Raw genomic sequence first — 22,543 nt, forward strand, 5'->3', positions numbered from 1 at the left:
ACAGAGGTAAATTTAGGTGGTAGGCACGTGTCTTTGAGGTCACAGAGGACATGTTTGAAAGGATAGAGGGAGCACAGGTGCAGATATTTGGGGGGTTTGGGGCACAGAACATATATTTGGAATGAGAAGTACTGAGGGAACATCCCCAGAGTAATAGGTATATACTGGAGAACACATTGCTGGGATGACCAGATGGTACACCTCCAGAATGCATATAGGGCACATTTTGGGAATTTTTCTCAGAGATGGTAGTTCTCTGGGATGCGTCTGTATGCAAACTGGGAAATATGCTTACATTGAGAAGGAGCAGAGACCCAGTTACAGCCAACTGAAGCACTAGACAGTAGCACAGGGTTAGTTCTCACCGGCTGGTGCTACTGGAGAATCCACAACTCTCAAGAACCCGCCCTCATCAGTGCTGAGATTGGAGAGATCCAGGCATCTCTTTGGCGTGTCCCTGTGGAAATAACAAAACAAACACTGTCCCAGTGAACAGAACACACCATGGTAATCTGCATTACTGAACTGGTTACAGACCTCAACAGGCTGGTCTCATTGCAGAGTTAACAAAGCTGAAACGCCAATTTGGACTGGGTATGTATACACACTCAACAATGTATGGCCTTCCGGCCTGAACACACTGAGCACATTTTACATACACTACATATTCAACAGACCAGGAAAGCAAATCAACAAACTCACCCTGCACATCAAAACTGTAACACGTCATCACAATCCCAGGGAGAGAGTCTAGTTATCTCAGACCTTGTAACAAAACCCCCCATTCCCTTTAATACTCTTCCTGTTGGAAACCCTGCCTATTCCATGCCCCATAAAAGAGGTTTACTCTCCTCTTCCACACAATGTACATCATACTGTATTCCCTCTTCCCCATTTCGTTTTTAGCAGTGCCAAACTCCACAGCCCCTGAACGGCATCTGCACCTCCCTTCCTTAGAACGTGCAATTCGTCCTCTCCCTCTTTCACATGTTGTGGTGTCTGCATGGTTGACACTGGGATGTCTTTCCAACAGTGTACATGTATATGGATAAACACAAAGCATGGACAGAAGAGCCCAAGTGTACAGATTTCTTATCAGGGACTGGGAGCAGGGGGTGTTTGCCAGCTGACCCCTGTCCGTCTACTGGATGTGTACTTTCCTGAATTCCTTAATTAACCTTATAAATGGTGTCATTACATTTAGGCGATCATTTTGCTCAAGCCACTCTAAGGGAGCACTTGCAGAGCTGGACTACTGCACCTCACCAACATCGATTCAATTGGGCACTGTAACGTAACTAGTGTCCATATCTCCTTTTCCATCAATACTAAAGAGACCTAATGAAGAGCCATGTGCACAACCTGGTAATTTCATACACTAACATAACACTGATTATTCTTGCCAAGGTAAGTACATACAAGCCTATATGTAACACTTAAAGAAATGAGGAAACTCAAGGTGGACAGTCCCCCAACTAGATCTCTGAGCAAGTGAGAGCCACGCAACTCCCAAACACAGTACAAGTAGCACGTCACCAGGTATCTGAATCCAACAGTCGTTTACAAGTTATTTACCAAGCGATAGAAGGGATTACTGCTTCATGATTAGGCAGGCAGGTATAGAGGATTGTCTTTACCATTTACTATCAGTTGAACAAGACACTGACTCAGCACAGTGCGCATATCAATAGGTAAGTTTCGAAACTCATCTCTCAAAAATGTGTAGCAAAGGACAATAATAAGTGAGCCGTAAATGTCTTTGCTGGGTGGTTGTGCAAGACAATCAAATTGGAGAAATTCGCCAGAAATGCTTGGATATCAGTTGCTTATGTCAGAGGATCAGGGGTAATCAAGCAATTGGTCAGCACAGAAGAAAATAGACTGGACACAGCAAGGTGACATTTCATTCGCAAGAGTGTTGGGCAAATTGTAAAGCATGAGGTAGCAATTGTTGTTTTAGCTTAAATACAAAAATAGGTGCAGATTAGTTAAGGGCAGGGGCTGTGCATTCTCTTTAGAAGACCATGAGCCATCCATAAAGATTATGGACTTTGGCTTTTTGGGCTGATCAGTGCTTTTTTAATTGTGGACTCTAGGCTAAAAAGACAGCATTTTTTTAAGCGCACAGATCATGAAAATAACATTTTTAACAAGGTCACCTGACATGATTCTTGTGAATTGTGGAATATTTAAGAAGTGCTTGTTCCAATTAATCTTACTAAGCAATGTGTAGTAGCCATACTGTGCCAAGCCAAGAGCCAGAAAGAGTTCTGTATACAAAACAAAAACTTCAATCTAGCTTTTTACTTGCAAATCACTGTAGTCAGGTGCGCTGGACTACAAGTGCAATGAGAGCAAAACAAATTTAAAAAGCTCAAATACGTTAGGTTCTCACACAACAGCTGTGCCCTTGAGGACAGATGATAACCCTAGGTGAATCACCGTGCCAATCATACATACTGTCCAGTAATCACTAACTGGTCAGGACTTCTAAAAAGGCATTCCAAACTGTAGGTTGGAAGCCATTTTGGGCACAGAGGGAGTACCAGAGCCTTAGGGGAGAATTTACATTCAACTCCTGGATGGGTTAAACCGAAATGTTATTCACTCAACATGCACAGCTGGTGCTTAGAATGCTAAAAATGACATATTACTCATCCTCAGATTACTAACCTCACAGTAACTCTCCAGTAGACTGCGCTCAGTGCACCCATTCCATAGCCCATTCCATGCTTCCTTTCAAGAAGTCCCCTCCCCTTAGTCCCCTCCATGCGCTCCAGCAATAGGATATTCATACAGAACAAATTCCTGATAATCACCCTTCACCGGTGCCGAGGTTGCTGAAGCCGAAGGCCAGCCTTGTGACAGGCGTCAGTGGGGGCTCAGGGGAGAAGGCCACAGACTTGTCTCGCTCCTGCAGCAGTTTCAGGATCATCCGACAGTTGTTGCGAAAGTTAACAGTGGGGGCCACTTGGTCTGAAGGGGAGAGGTTTGCCGCCATGGCCCTGGAACGTCAAGAAAAAGCATGTAATATAGCCACCAATACCACACACAAAATCTGTCAAATATACTCATCATGCATGAAACATGTGACAACTACTGCACCCAATGAAGTAGGCTAGCAACTACACAAGAGACCTTAAAAATAGCCAAAGGCATGCACAAGACTGGTAAAATACACACACTATACTCAACACCTGCTGTAAAAACACTAAGTGGAAGGCCATTGTAGTATCATTATTCCTAGCAGCCAGACTAGTAAAACATCTCAATCTCTGATGTACAATTATTACCACACACAAGAACTACAAAAGGTTACCAAAACTACACATGAAACGTGAAATAAATTCAGGCACCATGCACATACATGTGAGATTTTCACTATACAAGGCACCTGTAAAGTGCCACCAGCACCACACACAAGACCAATGAAACATTAAAAATCACACACAAGGGGCGAGACATCAAGCACAGGGATGATATAATAACATGGCACGCAAGAGAGTTCAAGTAATTAATCATAAAGACTCTTGCACTGGCAGTTCATGTTCCCACCTTCCTCCAACTTACTGGCCACCATGACTGCCGTCCAAAGGGTTGAAACACCTTTACACAGCAACAATAAAAGAAACTCAGAATGAGCGGCTGTAGGAAAGTAGAATCTGCTTTTCCTGTTATCCCCACATTTTGCCTGGTGATATGCTGTTTGACTAGTCTGACTGGGATCCTGCTTACCCCAGTATCTGTGCTTTCTCCCCTAAATTGGTTATGGTAAGTACTTCGGTACATACTAGATTGGATACTGGTGTACCCCTACAAGTCACTAGTATATGGCACTGAGGTACCCAAGGCATAGGTACACCAGGGGTCCCCCATAGGCTGAAGCATGTATTATGCCATCCATGGGAGACCACTCAAACTGTAACTACAGGCCGCCATTGCACTCTGTGTAAGCTGGTGCTATCACCACTTACGACAGATATGGGTTTCCCTATATCTAAGGTCACTGCACTTAAAACCTATAAGTCACCCCTAAAGTTGGCCTTTCAATGATGAAGGCAGGGTGCTCGTTTTCAAGTGTGAGGGTGCCCCTGCATGAGTAGGACATCCCTACAACCTTCAGAGTTCATTCTCTTGGGTTGTAAGTGCATCAGCCATTATGATACATAGAGTGGCCATGTGTCATTATGCAATAACCATCTATAAACTGGCTGTAACGAACCCGGCCATGTTTGGTATCAAACATGTTAGAATTATACCCCCACACCGTTGATTCCATGCACTGTAAAGCTCCTCTGGGAGGCCCTCAATGCTCCCGGTACCAGCCTTCTTGACAACATGGCTGCTGCTGACCAGAGACACGATTTTGCCCTCCTGCTGCTGAGCCAAGCTAGAGCAGTGGAAGGCAGCATAGGTATCTTGTCACAGGGAGGAGTGTACACCTCCCAGACAGGGTTTAGTGTATTGGGTCTGAGTGGGTAGCGCGTGCCAGCGCTACTCAGTCTGCTGGAAGGGCAAATTTGTTGCCCTCATAGCATAGTCCAGTTCAAACCAGCTCAGAGAGCCGTTGGCTGCCGCTGTGTCGTAAAACTCTCCACTGTCCGACCCCTTCCCTGGGAGGGAACTCTGAATCGTCCCAACTCTTTCCTTAGGGTACTTAAGGGTTTACCTGTGGGTGGGTCCCTAGATTAGTCGTGGAACAAGATTAATTTCAACACACCACTTCTTAGACCGTCTGGGCACTCTGGACTTCGCTGGACCTTGCTCTGGGCTCCGAGACTGCAACTGGGAAGACTCCTGCTGCTCCTGGTCTCGTTGTCCTGCAAGTCTGCTGCAACATCTGTGCCTATGCTCCATACAGGAACCTTCCAAGGCCTGCCGACATCCAAGACACCTGAAGGAATTTCTTTCGAAGTGACGGAGGAACTTACCTGCATCTGCAGGCACCGCAACAAAGCTGACCGGTCTGCTGATCCAGAGCTCCCACGGACTCCGAAAGGTTCAGCAACACAGGTGGTGGGTCTTCACATCCCTCGAGGCCTTCCCTGTCCTCTCGCCAAGTTTGAGGCCAGTATTCCTAATCGGAGCCGCAGGAACCAAACCCCTGTGCACCGCATCGAATTGCCATTGCAAAGGCTTGTTGGCTTCCTTCCTCCAAGATCTTCAGGCTCCCAGTAGCTTCAACCTCAAGCATCTCCTGTGACAAAGATCATAGTCCTCACCACATCACTTGCACCGTGGGCCTGCATCTTTGATGAGCTGCTAGAGGTCCTCTTGCGACTTCAGTGCCTCTGGCCTGTGGGTCCTCTCAAGGTTCTGCTTTGATTTCTGTCGGCTTCCCAGATTGCTTAGGGCCTGCCCCCGTATCCCCTGCTTGTGATGTCACCTGGACCTTGCTGGTCCCGACAATGCACCTTCACTTTCCACGTTGTTTGCAGTTGCCAAGGCTTGTTGGTTCTCCCGGACACTGACCCCTCAACTCTCAACATCAGACGTGGGACAGCTCGTGGACGGCTCCTGGTCTTCCACAGCGTCACCTGGTCCTCACAGCTGCATCTCCAAGGTTACGGTCAACAATCCTGCAACACCAGACATCGGTGGGCATTCATCTTCTGTGCCTCCGGGTCACTCCTGAGTGGCATAGACTGTCCCCTCTGCTTGCAGGTACTTCTCATCTTGAATACACCTTTGGTTTCCACCGGACACTTTCACATTCTCCAGCAGCTGCATTTACTTGAAGTCCTATATTGGGTACAACAGCGGTTCCTGACACCACCTCACACCTATGCACCTGGCTTCCCTGATGTAGGTATTCTGGTTCCTAGGGTATCCACAGGTGGGGTGGCTCTCCAACCTTCAGTCTTCCACAGAGTTTGTTAGGGCTCCACTGGGAAGGGTAATTCTTTAAATTTACAACCGTGACTTACCCGTTGACTTGTATTGAGTACGTAGTCTTGTTCCCACGCTGCAAACGACCTCCGTGGGGTTCCTAGATACTCACATTGGGTGGTTCCTCAGGTCCCCTGCACTTCTACCTCTTCTGCGTATAGTCTGGACTTGAGCCCTGGTTAGCATACCACTATTTTAGTATATGGTTTGGTCTCCCCCTGGCGACCACTGAGTACTCGTGCTACTTACCCGTTTTTATTGCAAAGTATTGTGTGCATTGTGTATATCTCTGGGTAGGAGATATCTGTATGTGTTAGTGAGTGTCTCATAATAAATACATATTTTATTAATACACTGTGTGGTTTTTTCACTTAAACCATACCAATAAGATTATGTTCTGGTAAAACCACCTGCTTTACACTCCTTCTGGACTAACCCTGAAGGCTGCTCTGCACAGCTACCACTCAGAGCTTTCCAAGGTTGTCCAAGACCCCTAAAATCACCATAAGGGTTGTCTGGATTAGTGCAGGGTGCCCACTTACATAAGTGTGCACCATATACTAAGCCAGCTTTTCAAAGTGGCCTAACGTGTGTGTGTGTGTGCGCACACTTAGATACACATGCCCATAAACAGGCCGTTAGCATAATTCAAGCTAGACATTATAGTAACCAAATAAGCTGGCACTTGAGAAAAGCTACAATGCCAGTCTCTATCCATAACTAGAGGATAAAGACTGAAAAGGATGGCGGGGAGTTTGTTTGGAGGCTGGATCAAGGAACTAGAAGTACTTAAGCGAATAACTTGTACACACACACACTCCTGTGACAGACCCACATCCATATTTTAAGGCAGGATAAATATAGGAGAGTTGCACCTATATCAAAACCAAATATCATATGACCTACAGAAGAGCTTGTAAATTAAGTATTAAACTCAGAAAGAACGTCTAGAACATAATGTGTGTAAAAATAATTTTTAACAGCCCACAAGGGTACTTTACAGATTACTCCAAAAGACAAAGCTGCTGAAGCAGCTTTCCCACTCAAAGTATGTGCAGAGCCTTACAAAGAGGAATTCCAGCCTTCATGGGGCATTCTGGGATGCAGAAAATCACACCCAGTATGCTAGGGAAATCATACAGAAAGCCTGCTAGACAATAAAGCACAGTCATAAGTAAATAAAATATCATTAACATTAGGTATATGCACCCTCCAAAGAAATTTGAAAGCCCTATCCAGGTTCAAATGAAACATCTCAAAACGTAGCTTCTCCTTTTGCAAACTTTTCAGTGCATCCCTGACCCCCTTCCCCATCTTCATCCCCAGCTAACTAACCAGCCTGTGCTTAGGATTCATCCCTGGGCCTAATCTGTGAAGAAGCCTTTGCCAGGAGGAAGACTTCAAGTCATCCCCTAATCTGTCTGGAATTTCATAATCGCAATCTCAACTCCAGAGATGGATTTGGTTATGAGCGGTGTGGTAAGGAGAATAGTGTTCTGCTTCCCACACTCACTACCTCAAACCCATCAGCTAAGTGAATTCCCATTCAAATTCGTAGCAATGGAATATTTGCTGGTATAACGGACTGTATAGCTGGCATAAACACTACCAGAAAAGAAATCACCCTCCCCATCAATCAACCCTGATAGAACTTGCAACACCCTCTTCCCCCCACCCCCCCCCCCCCAAACAAATGGAGCTACATTTTAGCTCCCAATTTAATTTTGGGCTAAACACATACCTAATTCATTCAAAGAGGTTCCGCCAGCTGTGACCAATTCCAGTCAGAGAAACTTAATTTCTTTTGATTTAGCTGACAACTCAGCTACATTCTATTCCAATGCCTGAAGTAATAATGTAAAAATTAGCACCAATAACGAAAACTATGTCAATATAAATAGCAATCAGATCAGTAACTCATTTGGCAATCAAAAGGAATAATATCAAGACAAATTACCAGAACAGAACCACTGTCCACAATAAATACAATATCTTTAGTAAGTATGTTTCCATCGAACAAGTTACTTACCTTCGGTAACACATTATCTGGTAGAGACAATATCTAGCTGCAGATTCCTTACCTTTGAATTCACCAGGCATCTGGCTGGATAAGGAAATGATTGCGTGAGCAGTACCCCTGTGTGCCATTGGGCGGCTCCATTCAGCTCAGAGTGACATGGCCAGCGTCATTTAGGACGTCGCGGTCACCTAAATAGGCATTACCCAGATGCGGATGTCAGTACTTTTCACTTTTCCATGCCATCAGTGCGGAGCCATGAAGTGACCTTCTTGAGTGTCATAACTAGGGCCCTGAAAAAGGGAACAACCTTTGCTCTAACAAATGAGTCCACAGAGCTGGGAGGCATGGCTAGGTCTGTAAGAAATCTGCAGCTAGATATGGTCTATACCAGATAATGCGTTACCAAAGGTAAGTAACTTGTTCATCTGATCGAGACTTCTAGTTGCCGATTCCTTACCTCTGAATAGATACCCAAGCAATACCAACCTGAAGGTGGGCTGCGAACAGATTGCTTACACGAAGAAGTCCTGCAGGACTGAACAGGCAAAATGCCCGTCCCTGCGGACCGGTCTGTTCAGTCAGTAGGGCTTTGCAAACGTGTGCAAAGATGCCCATGTTGCTGCCTGGCAGATGTCCAGGCCTGGGACACCCACAGCCAATTCACAATGAGTTGCCCGATAGGGTCTGTCCCCCTAGGCACAGAAGAAGGCCCCATCTCCTGGGGTTGTTCTATTGTAGAATGTTCGACATAGAACACAAGTACTCAAATGCGAACCATTAATTTTTAATAGGTATTCTGCTCTGTGAGTGCTAATCATCATTTCGCTTGAATGTCAGCAATAGAAGGCAGATACGTTTATACTATGTGGAACAATCATCAATCCTTTAAACCATCCCATCCCGATGCATTTCAGGCATTCAGCTCTTCGTCAGGGAATAACTATAAAGAAAAACATAAGACACTGTCATAAGAAAACCATACCATCATAAATCCAGGGTCACTACCCGTGTGTAAAGTGACCAATAATTTAAGCTAATGCAATAATGCCAATTAAAGGTGACCCTAAGTGCTTGCTTATTCAAAAGTGTATACAAGACCACAATCCAAAGAACCAGAATCAAAGAAGGATATGAGAATCAGAGTGCTCAATGTGCACAAGATAAACGAACGTGCCTCAAACAAAGGTCATGCTGTTTCTGTAGTGTCGAAAGTGTCTCCACCACCGAAGTAGTTCTCAAAAGTGTAGAAATCCCAAACAAAACATCTCACTAGATGTTGTATATCAAATTAACACATCCAGTTAACTTTGATAATCATCTTACATCAAATACATGCTGAGGTCGTGTCGAATGAATAGCATTACAGTGCCTCCTGTTCTAAGATAAGGTTATCTTATTCGGAAACGAACATATAAGGACGCATAATTGCGTGGACAGCGTGAAAGTGAACCACCATGAATGTTTACAGGTTACTAAAGCGCTGGAATGCCGAAGCGTCTTGGCGCTGGGAATGCAATGGCAGGGAGAAGCAGGGTTTAGTGGCTTATGTGGCTGCGAAGAGGTTAGTTTTTAGATTTTTTCTGAAAATCTGAAGGTTGGATTGGAGCCTCATGGACTGGGGCAGCTTATTCCAAAGTCTGGCCGCACAGTATGTGATCGTCCGGCCCCACCAGCCTTCTCTTCTGATCTTGGGTACTCTGACTAGAACTTGAGTGGCCGATCATAGGGTGCGCAACGGGACATAGGGTACAAAGAAACTTTCCAAGTCCTCAGCAGCCCCCCCCCCCCCCCCATAAATTGCCTTATGCACGTATGTAAGCGCTTTGAATTCTATGCGCTGCTTTAGGGGCAGCCAATGGAGGGAACGTATCCCATCAGAAGTGGGTTGTCCTCTGTGTAGGCCTAAAATTAGCCTAGCTGCCGCGTTCTGCAATGATTGTAGTTTCAGCTATTGAAACCTATTGATCACCAAGAACAGGGCGTTTGAATAGTCCAGCTTCGAAAGAAAAAGAGCCACTATTACCGTTTTTTGAAGCTCCTGGGGTATGAAGGGGAACATTTTTCTCAGCGTCTTCAATAGAAAGAAGCACGAGGACACAAGACTATTGACTTGTGCAGCAAAATTGAGCTTGTCGTCAAGAAGGACCCCCAAGTTTCTGACCTTATCTACTGGGGACGGACATTCTCCCGCCTGCACCGGCCACCATGCTAGATTCCACACGGGTAGACCCGGCCCAAACTCCATCACCTCTGTTTTATCTGTGTTTATTTTTAGATAATTCTGGCCCATCCAGGACATGATTTCCGTGAGACATGCAAAAAATCTGCATGCAATGGTTTCGCGCTGATTGGTGGTAGATATAATCAATTAGGAATAGTCGGTGCACGATACCAACGTGAAACCATGTTTCCTGACGAGGTCGGCTACAGGTGTAACATATAGATTAAACAGAGTTGGAGACAAGGCCGACCCCTGTGGAACTCCACAGGGGAGGTGGAATCTGTCAGATCTCATACCTTCCCAGAACAACCTGTGCTCTTTATTTTCTAGGAAGGAAGTTAGTAGGGACAGCGTGGTCCCTCCCACTCCCATATCCCTTAGCCGCTGCACCAGAACCGTGCATCAAGTGGACATGCGAGAAAAAAAGATGGTGGCATGAGAAACGTGCACGTGAACCAGCTTTGTAAGACCGTAAATGTACAGGGAAATGAACGCGAAGAAAACGCGCATACTCTGGGCTTTAAAACTGCTGTGCTTACAACAGGTGAAACGTGTGTTATCCGGCTATTAACGAACCACCATAATCTCTCCTATGCGCACAAATGATAAGCATGCAATATTCCTAATGTGGCTGGAACTCACAGGACTGGATTCCAAAACTTCATACGCCATGATATCATCCAGAGTGTGGAACAACTCAGAACGTAAGACCAGCGTTTGAAGAAGGAATAGAAAGGAGACAAAAGGACTAAAAACAGTGGAGTAAAGCAAAACCCATAGAAAGCAGCGGCCAACTTAAAAAGTGTCCATACCAATGAAAACATAGAAACCTACTATAGAAAAGGACTGGTTATCCAGAGGTATTCCCACGTATATAAAAAAAGTATGCTTTACAAAAGTTCTCCGAAAAGCATAAACATTGGAAAAATGGACAGAGTTGTGAAAAAACTCTGAGCCAACGCCAAGGTCACAAAAAGGTGTTTCTGCACTGCCTGGCTTTTTTTTTTATTTATTTTTTTAGCTCCCACGTAACCCACAGAGTTGGTCATCCAACCAGGACTCTTTTGCCTGGTCAAAGTAAAAGGACAACACTCTTATGGGCCCAGACAATGGAGATGCTTCTCTTCCGTATAGGGATGTCGGAGGTGGGCAGCGTGACTTTGACCCACATGGAATGATGTCACCACTTTTGGCAAGAATGAAGCCCAGGTGCGAAGCACCACCTTATCCCCAATTGTCATCCTAAGGAGGCTTCATGACCATGCCTGCAACTCACTCACCCTCCGTGCAGATGCTATTGCCACCAAAAAAGGCTGCCTGGATGGTAAGCATCCAGAGGGGACAATTATCCAATGGCTCAAAAAGAGCGCACATAAGAAATGTGAGAACCAAATTTAGGTTCCACTGTGGCAAGACAAAAGGCATGGGTGAAAACATATGTACAAGCCTTTAAGAATCCATTTACAATAGCAGATTTAAACGAGGAGGGGTGGCACGGCAGCCGCAAGAAAGCAGTAAGAGCTGAAAGACAACCCTTGAGAGTACCCAATGAAGAGCCCTGCTGGGCAAGGCTAAGAATGGAAAGAAGGATAATAGATAGAGAGGCACAAAGAGGGTCAACAGACCTTTCAGTACAATATTTTACAAATTTTTGCCAACGGTGAAGGGCCACCTGGCTGCCAAAACAACATTACAAACTTCAGGAGGAAAGTCAAAAGCTATCAACTGTCGCCGCTCAATCTCAATGCACGGAGGCAGAGAGTGGACAGGTTCGAGTGGAGGACCCTCTCCAACACTGCAACAGAAGATCCTTCCGAAGGGGCACCCGGATTGGAGGATAGATGCTCATTCGAAGACGCTCGAGATAATAAACTCTACACGCCTAGTCTGGAGCCACAAGAAAGACTTGGGCCCGGTTGCTCTTGATCTTCAGAACTCTGGGCAGAAGTGGTATGGGCAGAAAGGCATACAGGAGGCCTACAGGAGGCCTGAGTTTCACCCGTGATGAAATGTCACCGAGCTATAGCTGCCTTGGAAACTCCAGCGTGCAAAACTGCTGACATTGGGCGTTCTCTTTGGAGGCAAACCGATCTCACCAAGGCTCTCCCCACTGCTGAAAGACCTTGCGTCACTTCCGACTGGAGACACCTTTCGTAATACGCTAGGCATCGATGGCGGAGTTCATCTGCCCAGGCATTCAGAGAACCTGCCAGTTGAGCCACCGGGGCTATGCCTTGCTGCCTCAGCCATGTCCAGAGACAAAGGTCCCCTCGACAAAGGGTCCACGACCCCACCCCGCCCTGCTTGTTGCAGTACCACATGGTGGTAGTGTTGTCCGTGAACACCTGCATTAACTTCCCTTTGACAGAGGGAAGAAATGCTTTCAATGCCAAACGGAACGCCCAAAGCTCCAACAAACTGATGTGGAGCCCCAACTCCACCGAAGACCAGTGTCCCCTGATCTCCACCTCTCCCAGATGGCCGCCCCATCACAGGAGTAACACATCGGTCACTACTGTAAGATTTGGTTGGGGAAGTGAGAGGGGTCTGCCACTGACCCAATTGCGATTTGTCAACCACCACTGCAGGTCTCTTGCAGTTCCTTCCGAGATCTGGACCATGTCAGAGAAATTCCCCAGATGCTGCACTACTGGAACTTTAAGTCCCACTGCAGAGCCTTCATAAGCTATCTGGCATGGTTCAGAAATGGGATGCAGGAGGCCATGAGGCCCAGCAGCCTCAGGGTCAGTCTCATCAATATCCAGGATAGAGGCTGAAACATTGGTATCATATCCTGAATATCCGGACTCGCTGCTCGGGAGGATAGGCCTGAAACTGCACTGTGTCCAGAACAACTCCAATGAAAGGGAGCGTCTGAGAAAGAGTTTGGCGTGACTTTGGCATGTTGATAGTGAACCCCAGCAAATGCAGGAGGTTAGCCGTAGTCTGGAGGTGGGAGATGACAGCCTGGGGCGAGGACGCCTTCAACAGCCAGTCATCGAGGTACAGGAAGATTAAAACCCCTAACCTGCGCAGATGAGCTGCGACCACCGCCATCACCTTGGTGAACACCCGAGGGGTGCTGGTAAGGCCAAAAGGTAGCATAGTAAACTGAAAGCGCTCGTGGCATACCTTGAACCGCAGGTAACATCTGTGGCCAGGCAGGACGGGGATGTTGAAATATGTATCCTGCAAGTCCAATGCTACCATCTAGTCTCCTTGGTCTAGGGCAGACAAGACCTGAGCCAACGTGAGCATCTTGAACTTCTTGTTGAGGAAGAGATTGATGGTCCGAAGATCTTAACTGGGCCTCAATACTTTGTCCATTTTCGGAATCAGAAAGTAGTGGGAATAGCAACCACTGCCTACTGATGAAATTGGAACCCTCTCTACAGCTCCCTTGGCCAGGAGAGCTGTCCCTTCCTCTTGAAGCAAAGTTAGATGATACTTCGCCAACCGTTCTTGAATTAGCAGAATAGGAGGAGGAAAACGAAAGGCAGAGAATAGCCGCCCTGAATGATCTGCAAGAACCATTTGTCTAAAGTTATGGACATCCAGCGGATGAGATGGTGATGAATTCTCCCTCAGAGTGGAGTGGAATGGTGTTGCAGACTCAAACTAGGAGTGCTTGGAGGCTGCAGCTGCTGAGGGCTGGGTGGCAGACTACTTCTGTCTACCGTTCCGAGGTCGAAGTGAACAGCATCCAAGTCCTTCCACAACTTGGGGAGTCTGCGCAGGACATTGACTGGGATACGGTTGACATGGCTGAAAACCCCTACCACTGCCACGAGAGGGGCAAAAGATAGACTCGTCACGAGGTGTAACTGAGATGCCCAAGTATCTGACCGTAGCACAAGAATCCTTGAAGCGCTCCACGGCAGCTTTTTCACCAAAGAGACGAGATCCGTCAAAAAGTATGTCCATGAGATTAGCCTGGACAGTACCAGAGAAGCCAGATGGTCTTAGCCAGGCGTGGCACCGTGAGGCCACAGTCGACGAAACCACTCTGCCCAGCGAGTCAGTCATATCTAAACCACACTTAATGGAGAATTGTGCTGCATCCCTCCCATCCTTCACCGCCTGGGAGAGTACGGCCCGGGCCTATGCAGGCACCTGTGGCAGCAAATGCGCAACTGTCTCCCAAAAAGTGTGGGTGAAATGTCCCAATAAACATGCAGTATTTACTGACCACAATGCCAGACTAGCAGGAGAAAACATTTTCTTTCTAAGTGTGTTCAGCACCTTGGATTCCCTATCTGGGGGAGCAGTAGGGAACACGCCATGGGACTTCGAATTCTGCACCACTAAGCTCTCAGGGGTGGGGTGTTGGCTGAGAAACTTTGGGTCACCCGAAGCAGGGTGATGGTGCTGTGCAATTGTCCTGTTCACAGGAGCCCCTGTACTAGGGTTGGACCACATGCCTAGAAGGACATCAGTCAGTGCTTCATTAAAGGGCAATAGGGGTTTGAACGAGGATGCCCCGGGCTGAAGTACTTCAGTCAAGAAATTAGTGACCTCAGCTGCCCTGCTTACCACCATGGCATATGAAGCCCCCTCCTCCATAGCCACAGTCGGTGGAGAGAGCATGCTAGTACCTAGGGGATGTGTCCAGTCCACTGGCCTCCCCAAGTTCCTCATACCAGTCTCTGTTCCACTGGAATGCCTATTTGATGTTCTAAAGGGTCCATAGACCTGAACCCAATCCTCACCCATGCCTTAATCTTCCTCAAAATGCCCAAGCAACGACATAGAACCTCTCTGTTCTGCCAGAGTCGACGTAGAGTGACACAGGTTTGACTGAGTCGTGAGGGAAAAAGAATGGGGCTGGCGCCAAAAGCACATACTTCAGGTCCGACGTCTGGGGAAGGTCGTTTTGGTACGACAAGCGTCGAACCGGATCCAAAATCGGATCCATGAGGCCCCACCTGCGAAATGGCTGGAGCAGACAGCATCCAATCCGATGGGGCCCCCTCCTACCCGGCAGGGCAGGATGGCTCACCAGAAGGGTCAGCCTGCTCAAATACATGGCGCATGGCTTCAAAATTCCTTTGAGTGGGGGTAGCTTCGGCTAACAGAAAAGCAGGGAGGTGCAAAGTCTAACCTGGCTCCAGCTCCACAGAACCATGCCTAAAGCGTCGGTGCTCCTTACCCCTCTCGTAGACAGACGACAGATGAGGCGAAGATTAAGTCCGCTTGGACTTCTTCTTGTGCCTCATCTGAGTGTCCCTAAGACCTCTAGAGAGAGGAAGAGGACTTGGGGCTCCTAGAGCGGTCCCACGACCCACTTCTTTGAATGGGAACAGGATCTCCTTGGACTGTGACTGGCCAGTGTCGACTGCTGGGCCGCAAGATGCTTCATAACTCACTCTCACTAGGCCTTCAGAGCCATAAACAGACAGTCAGGGCACAACTATGTTTTATGGTCACCCTTGAGGCCCCAGAGACAGACGAGGCGGGGGTTGATCACCAACATGGCACGATGACAGGCACCACATGGTTTAAACCCCTTCCTTATAGAAGACATACCACGACACAGAAGAAAAATATAAATACATAAATAAAATCGAAGAAACTGTCAAAGACAGACAGAAGGGTTTCTTTTTTCCAGATCAGTGCTTAGCTGGCGCAGAAAGAAAAGAACTGACGTCCGCGCACCTGCGTGAAGCCTATATAGGTTACCGCGATGTCATAACCGATGCCAACTATGCCTCCGACATCACGCGGAGCCGAACGGAGCCACCCGACGGCGCGCAGGGGTACTGCTCACTTAAAAGTTTCCAGATCCAGCCTGATGTTTGGGGAATTCAAAAGGTAAGGCCTATCCAATATCTACAATTGAAGCTCAGGTTAAGATCTTACACAAGATGTCCACCTATATTGACACCGAGTTAGTCAAACTGCTTCATTTGACTTACCCAGAACAAACCATGCACACTGCATAGAGTGTAACATAGTTTAGTGAAGGATTTAAGTCCGCAAAACAGGTGTGGGCAACACTCTGTATGCCGAATGTGTCAATCATCAAAACTTTGGGAGGGTGAACAGATGGTCAAAAAGAACAGAAAATCAGATATCAGAAGAAGCAAATAACAGTCTCACAGAAAGAATCAGATTGCATTAACAGTTAAAAACTCGAACTAGAAATCGCAGGTAAAAAGGAGAAGGTTGAACAACTTAGTGAAACAAGCAATGGCAAAGCCAATAGGTCTCACCAATGCAAAGTATTGGCTTTGTCAAGGTTTATTTTTATGCAAAATAAACAATTGATAGACGGAATGCTGAACAATGCAAACATTTACCCCCCCAATCACAAGGATCTGGGTTAAATCCATCATTCTTTTGCTCACCACACAACCCCAGTTTGGACCCAGCCATATGCAAATCAGTCTTGATACTGTTCCTTATGGGAACAGTCCAACCTAAACGGCCAAGCCATGCCCTTCCAGGACCGGAAACAAGCATCCTGGGACCGGTTTCGGGGCATCACCTCTTATCGGCCAGGTTAGCTTGAATCCAGTGGCGCAGTGAGCACGGGACCTAAAAAGTTTAGGCCCGTCAACTAGGTTATGTAATCCACAAGTATTTCTCAACATTCATGAAAACAGACTAAAGGAACTGAGAATTGACATTAGAAAAAACATTAATATCTCAACATGTGGAAGATTACAGGTGAAGACTGCCCATTAAAAGATCCAGAACGTCTGACCGCCTCCAGTAAGGTACAACTGATACTTTAAGAATTCCAGCGGACAGTTTAATAAAGAAAAAAAAAATAAGAGGGCTTGATTTGATGAGGTGGCTTAGCCAAGATAGAAGTCTCTTAAGGAGTTTAAAAATTGATTCTTGTATCATTGTTCAACTTGGCTGCTTGTTGATGGGAACCTGAAGTTAAGCACTATGAAATGGAGTGTACTGAATTAACACCACCAGTAAATAAAGAGAAATGGTGTACACCACACAGAGGTCAAGGACACGAGTTGTAGCCATAGGAGGGAAGAATTGCTCTTATTAGTGAATACACAGAAAACGCAGCAATGTCGCACATAAGGAACGCTATCAGGTAAAGCACAAATGCAAAAATAGGTGGTGCTACCTTCTCACTGGCAGAGCAGCACTGGCATAATGTCATTTAAACAAATATAACTAAAAAAGGATCACGCCCACAGAGTTCTCCACATGTCACATGCTGTCAACTGTTCAATGGAGCAGCTAGAGGTTACACTTTGAAAGGCCCTTTTGATGCGTCCAAGAAGGGTAACATATTTCACCATTTCAATCTGTAACGAGTTTTAAATGGGAAGAAAACATGAACGTGCAGATCAGCATTACAGGCCACAGTAGAAATGAGGCTGGAACAAGAATGAGCCAATAAAGATTTCACCCATAAAAGTATTTTCTACAAACTGGAAATGTAGTGACAAAGCAAAAGGCAGTGCAATATACCTCAATATGGGTCACAATCAGCACTAGGCCATCCCAAGTTGCATTAAGTCTTAACCAAGCAGTTTTTAAGATCAGCCAACGGTCCTTCTGATTTTTAACTTTGGGGGAAAAAACTTTACAATTTCTTGTTCAGAGGAGAAGGGACGACTGTAGTGTTCATAATTGGATGGATAAAAGCAGATTTAGAAGACGAAAGGCTTGTTTCAGCACAAAGTAAATCAGGGGGGGACAATTTCCACAATCGAACTAGTAGGTAGCATACATTTATATTGATCAGTTCCTCCGGGAATCAACACGAGTTGGACAGGCTCCACATGGTTACAGAGGTCATTGTTTTTATGATCCACCACAATATCTGGAGGCAGGAGACAAAATGTACAGATCGTTCATTTAACTTGTTAGATATCAAACTGCAAAGAAAAGATGTGCCAAATGACTTTAAATTGTGCATTTTCACAAGCTCTGGAAGTGGAATTACAGATAGCAGCCAATGGTAGTTCTTTGGTTTTCATTAATGTTTATGTAAGGGTGTATATTAACTAGACACATCATGAGAAAGTTCAGTCGTTGGATAACTACTTACAATGATGTACAAGCTCAAAATAAAGTTTCCTAAATATACCAATGTTAAGCATAAACTTTAATGTTAATTGGACAGCCAGCACTCCAGACAATGGCTATAGTGAAGGACAAAACAGGGTCTGGGAAATCCTGTGTAGACAGACCTCAATACCTAACAACAATACAACCAATCAATTTCTCTGCATTGAAATGCCAGGTTCAATCTGACATTGCAATGAACTATGCACATGCCTCTAGAAGTAGGATGGCAGTTTTGAACTACACCATTGCTTTTGTTCAGCTAATCAACAATTTTACGATACAGAATAGATTGTAAAACAAGAATTTTCCATGTTTTCAATGTATGGGTTGCTAAGAAAATGGTATATCAAAACAAGTCTATGGTAAATTGGCTTGCCATTCAACAATTAAGAAAAAAGAACAGTTAAAATGAACCCTGCCAGTGCTTCCACTTTGAATTTAAGCAACAAGATAAACTGTGGTGATATTAAGTTGACCAGCTCGGTCTCGTCACAAACTAAAAAGAGCTTAAAAAACTGATTTAATGTGTGGTGGCCCACTTCAAATAAATTCTCTTAATCACTGCCAAGTGGTTTAGCATTGTGAATATTTTTCTTAAACCACTAACATTCTAGTGTATGCTTCTCCCTTGGATTTTACAACCATTTTTTATTGGCTATTCAGGATCATGCGACAAAGAAAGCAAAGCATGAGAATTAGGGTGCTTTGCCCATCTCACAGACGACATTACAACTACTCTACCAAGACACATGAGCGTGAATTCAGTTGGGAAATGCCACCAACGCTAAAACCATAAAACTAGAGGGCTCAAGCAGGCTGTGTGCTTGCACCCCCTTCCACTCATATGCAAAGGCTCTTGCATATCTGTAAATTAGAAGTTAAAAGACTGAGGTGCCTTGTTTAGGTAGTCACAGCAATGTTTATTGCTACAACATGGTGATGAACCAGCCTTGCTGGAAAAGACTGGAATAGGGCCAAGCACCTTCTACCTGCTGTAGAGCCATACTGTGGTAAAAATGGCATGATGGTGATTCCTTTCTCACCTTGGACCCATACTGAAGGTATTCCAATTTAAGTACTACCCCTTCTCAGCCATGAAAACATGGCCTTTGTAGGGAAACTTATCCACTGGTTTGTTCTGGAACAGTTTAACTTTTCGCATATTCTTCCTACCTCAATCTTCTCCTAACCCTCTGATTAGAATGGAATTTAAGGTCTTAAAAAACAGTCATTGGTAGTTATACCTCATTTGATCTGCTGGTGACATTACTCTATTGTAGCTTAAAAGTATTTGTTTGAAAACAGCTCATCACCAACCGGGAAACTGATCAAAAAAACTGGGCATGGAAGCAAACAAGGCACTAATGCACAGTGACAACTCCATTATAGGAAATGGCCATTCAATTGATCAAAACAGCACTAACATGAGCTGTAAAATCAAAATTTTTTGAAGCAGGTTCTATAGCATGCTATCCCGCAAGAAAGTAGCCAAATTTGATTTCAGTTCATATAATCCAATGTGAACTACAATCTTATCTTCCCAAGTTTCTTTATAAGAAAAAGCTACCTGATAATTGCTTTATTTTCACTTGGGGAAAAAATACAAAGCCAATAACAAACTGGTAGTTGGTTTTGCAACTATAAGCACGAACCACTGATATACATAATTTTTGTTGTTTCTGCTATTATCAAGAAAGAAAGGTTCTACTAAAACCATTTATTTTTAAGACCGGGTATTGGAAGCAGTGTCAAGTTAATCTCAGTTTACTTCAAGTGTCACAACCCTCAATTGATCACAGGACTTTTAAAACTTTTGAACACTGTTGAGCTTAAGGTGTTATGGCATTGAGAAGCACATTTGGGAGTCAAATGTATCCTATTTTTTTTTTTTTTGTTTTTGTTTTTTTTTTTTTACTTCTTATTACAGCACTACATTGTTACAAAAAACATGCACATCTTACAATTCTCATAATCTGCCCATAGGGCTATTTGCAAGGTTTACATCTTGGAATATGTGGTGCACAAAGGTTTACACACCCAGGCGCTATTTTGTGAAGTAATGTTCATTATAATCGGGATGCAGAAGTTACATAATATAAACAAGCATTGGAAATGCAATAGGTCTCGCATTTGCTTGAGTTAGAGCTATTGGCGCTGTAAATGACAATGTCTTTTCCCACATGTTATGTGGTGTGTAGTTGAATTATGTAGGTTGGATGGGAATTATTAGTTGTCGAATGGTGTGGAGTGGATTTGTGTAGTGGAATTGTGTGGCATGGTGTGCAGTGTAAATATGAGGATAGTCATTATGTGGTATTGAGTGTACTGGAATTATGTGTAGCTGAATTGTGTGTTAAGGAGTGCAATTATGTTGAATGGCATTTTGTGTTATGGAGTGGTATGTAGAGGAGTTTAATTATGTGGTGTGCTGCTGAAGTTTGTGGCAGGATGTGGAATTTTGTGGTGTGAATTAGATGTATGTGGTGTGTTGAGTAATTGTGTTGTCGAGTTAAATTATGTGGTTTGGTGTCGGATTATGTGGTGTGGATAGGAAATGTGTGGAGTTGAATTGTGTGTTGTGGAACTGTGTGGATAGCTTTGCCTTTTTGGTGATGGAAAAGAAAGCCAAATAGGTAGGAGCCGTTTTATAGAGTTGGGCGCCTCTTTGAAACTCAATGCCCAGATGAATGTACCCTACACAAACATGCAAATAAGCCCCCATAAGCAAAATGGTGCAAGTAGTTTCTGGGAATTTTTGTATACATGTACCAATAGTGGACTTGTGTTGCTACATATGTGCTATATCTTGTGTCTTCAGTTGTATTGTTCTTAAAACCTAGCTGTGTTAACGTTATTGTTATAATTCTAAGCTAAACACATTGTTGATGTTCTCTGCCCCCGAAAAACCAGGTGTAAGAAAACAACTAAAAAAGAAGAAAACAATTTAAAACACCAGTTAGATCACATGTGCAGCAAGGCACGAATTGAATAAAACATATTTGCGTAATTCCATGAGCCTTTTGAAAAACACCTGTGTTGAGAGGAAGCATGGGGTTTAATATATGGTCAGCAAATAAAAATGAAGTTCTTGTTGATTTCCAAGCAAGTATAACTTCGGGAACGTAAGGGGACAGGAGGTGGGGTTCGAATGGGAAGCAGCTGGAGATACTGAAAAGGGACACTCACGGTACCTTCAAAATGAAAGGGATACAAAGAGCAAACACAAGTAAACATCGGTTTCCCATGTATGGTTCACAAGCTACTGAAAAACCCACAGATTGCCAAGAGAGCTTTGAGCCAGAGCTGGACAAACCCTACAAGAAATATCCCAGCCAAGCATCATTTTTGCCTGCTCTCCAGAGACGTCTAAATCAAGGCTGAATCCTCCATGTATTACTTGACCCCCAATTGGAAAGGAGACAAGTCCGTTTTTATTTACTGTTCGCAAAAAATGATAGTAAACCCTTGTATTGAATAAAATAAAGATAATCTGTTTCCCAACCGTCTAGAGCCACCACCTTCTAGCTTTTGAGCAGAGGTATGGTTATTGACAGCCAGTAATTTTTAGTCAAGGCCAGCAAAAGAAATAGGGCAATCAGTTATAGCCAGTATTGCCTGCTTGTAAAATAAAATTCCCGCAGTATCAAACAGAAGGGAATCATCACTTTAAGGCTGATTAGAACAATGTAAACTATTGCTACATTTTTATTAAGGCCGACGTATAACTGGCAAGTTAAAAAAAATAATATAAAGGATATTTTATAAGTCAGTTCCTAAGTACTGGTGCCTGGCTCTTCCAGTCAGATTTTCAAAGCATGAACACAAGTGCTGTATTTCTCTGTGAGTAAGGTGGCAAATGGCCGCTAAATGCCCCAAATATTTGTGGGCTGGCATTGTTCGAAGAGTGGACTACGATGTGTGGTTTGAATGAACAACACGGCTTGTGAAAAGGGCGTGGCAAGTTTATTACTTTTGTGTGACTGGCAGAGATGGCTCATAACAAGCAACGACGACGGGCCAAAGTACGAAAAGAAGAGAAATATCCTGAAACAAAGTTAGCTAACACATGCATACACATACTACCTTCTGGTTTTTTTCCAGAGGCTGAGATGGTGAAATGTGAAAGCTTTACTAGAAAAACATGTGCGCACTCTCTTAAAGGGTATTAGGGTAATTTATGGGGAACACACCTCTTCGATCCAGAAATGGAGCGGCCAGAATGCAGGCAACTGTGTTGTGAGTAAGGCACTGTGGCACTCAAATTCAGAGGAGCAAAGTCTTTGTGTTCCTCGTGTGACAAAAGGAAGGCAAGTTTGTTTTTAAAATAGCCTCACAGTGAAAAGAAAGCCGTTCTCGTAAACTGTGTG

The 22,543-nt window shown here is 44.7% G+C and overlaps 1 protein-coding gene across 5 annotated transcripts in view; it reads right to left on the reverse strand.

Annotated features, from left to right (window-relative positions):
* Window positions 1–22,543, reverse strand: part of CDC25C (cell division cycle 25C) — a 248,824-nt gene that overhangs the window by 163,938 nt on the left and 62,343 nt on the right. For 2 of the 5 annotated variants that reach the window (XM_085618385.1, XM_085618381.1), the window contains exons 3-5: window positions 7,631–7,733; window positions 2,820–3,005; window positions 366–457 (exon numbers count right to left, since the gene is read on the reverse strand). In XM_085618385.1, the coding sequence (XP_085474511.1) occupies window positions 366–457; window positions 2,820–3,001 (274 nt within the window). In that variant the 5' untranslated portion in view covers window positions 3,002–3,005; window positions 7,631–7,733. Of the gene's footprint in view, window positions 1–365; window positions 458–2,819; window positions 3,006–7,630; window positions 7,734–17,573; window positions 17,603–17,835; window positions 17,929–22,543 lie in introns of those variants that run through there. The other 3 variants (XM_085618382.1, XM_085618383.1, XM_085618384.1) reach the window with 3 other exon arrangements.

The sequence above is a fragment of the Triturus cristatus genome, chromosome 7 (assembly GCF_964204655.1).
Source record: "Triturus cristatus chromosome 7, aTriCri1.1, whole genome shotgun sequence".
In the NCBI taxonomy this organism is placed as follows: domain Eukaryota; kingdom Metazoa; phylum Chordata; class Amphibia; order Caudata; family Salamandridae; genus Triturus; species Triturus cristatus.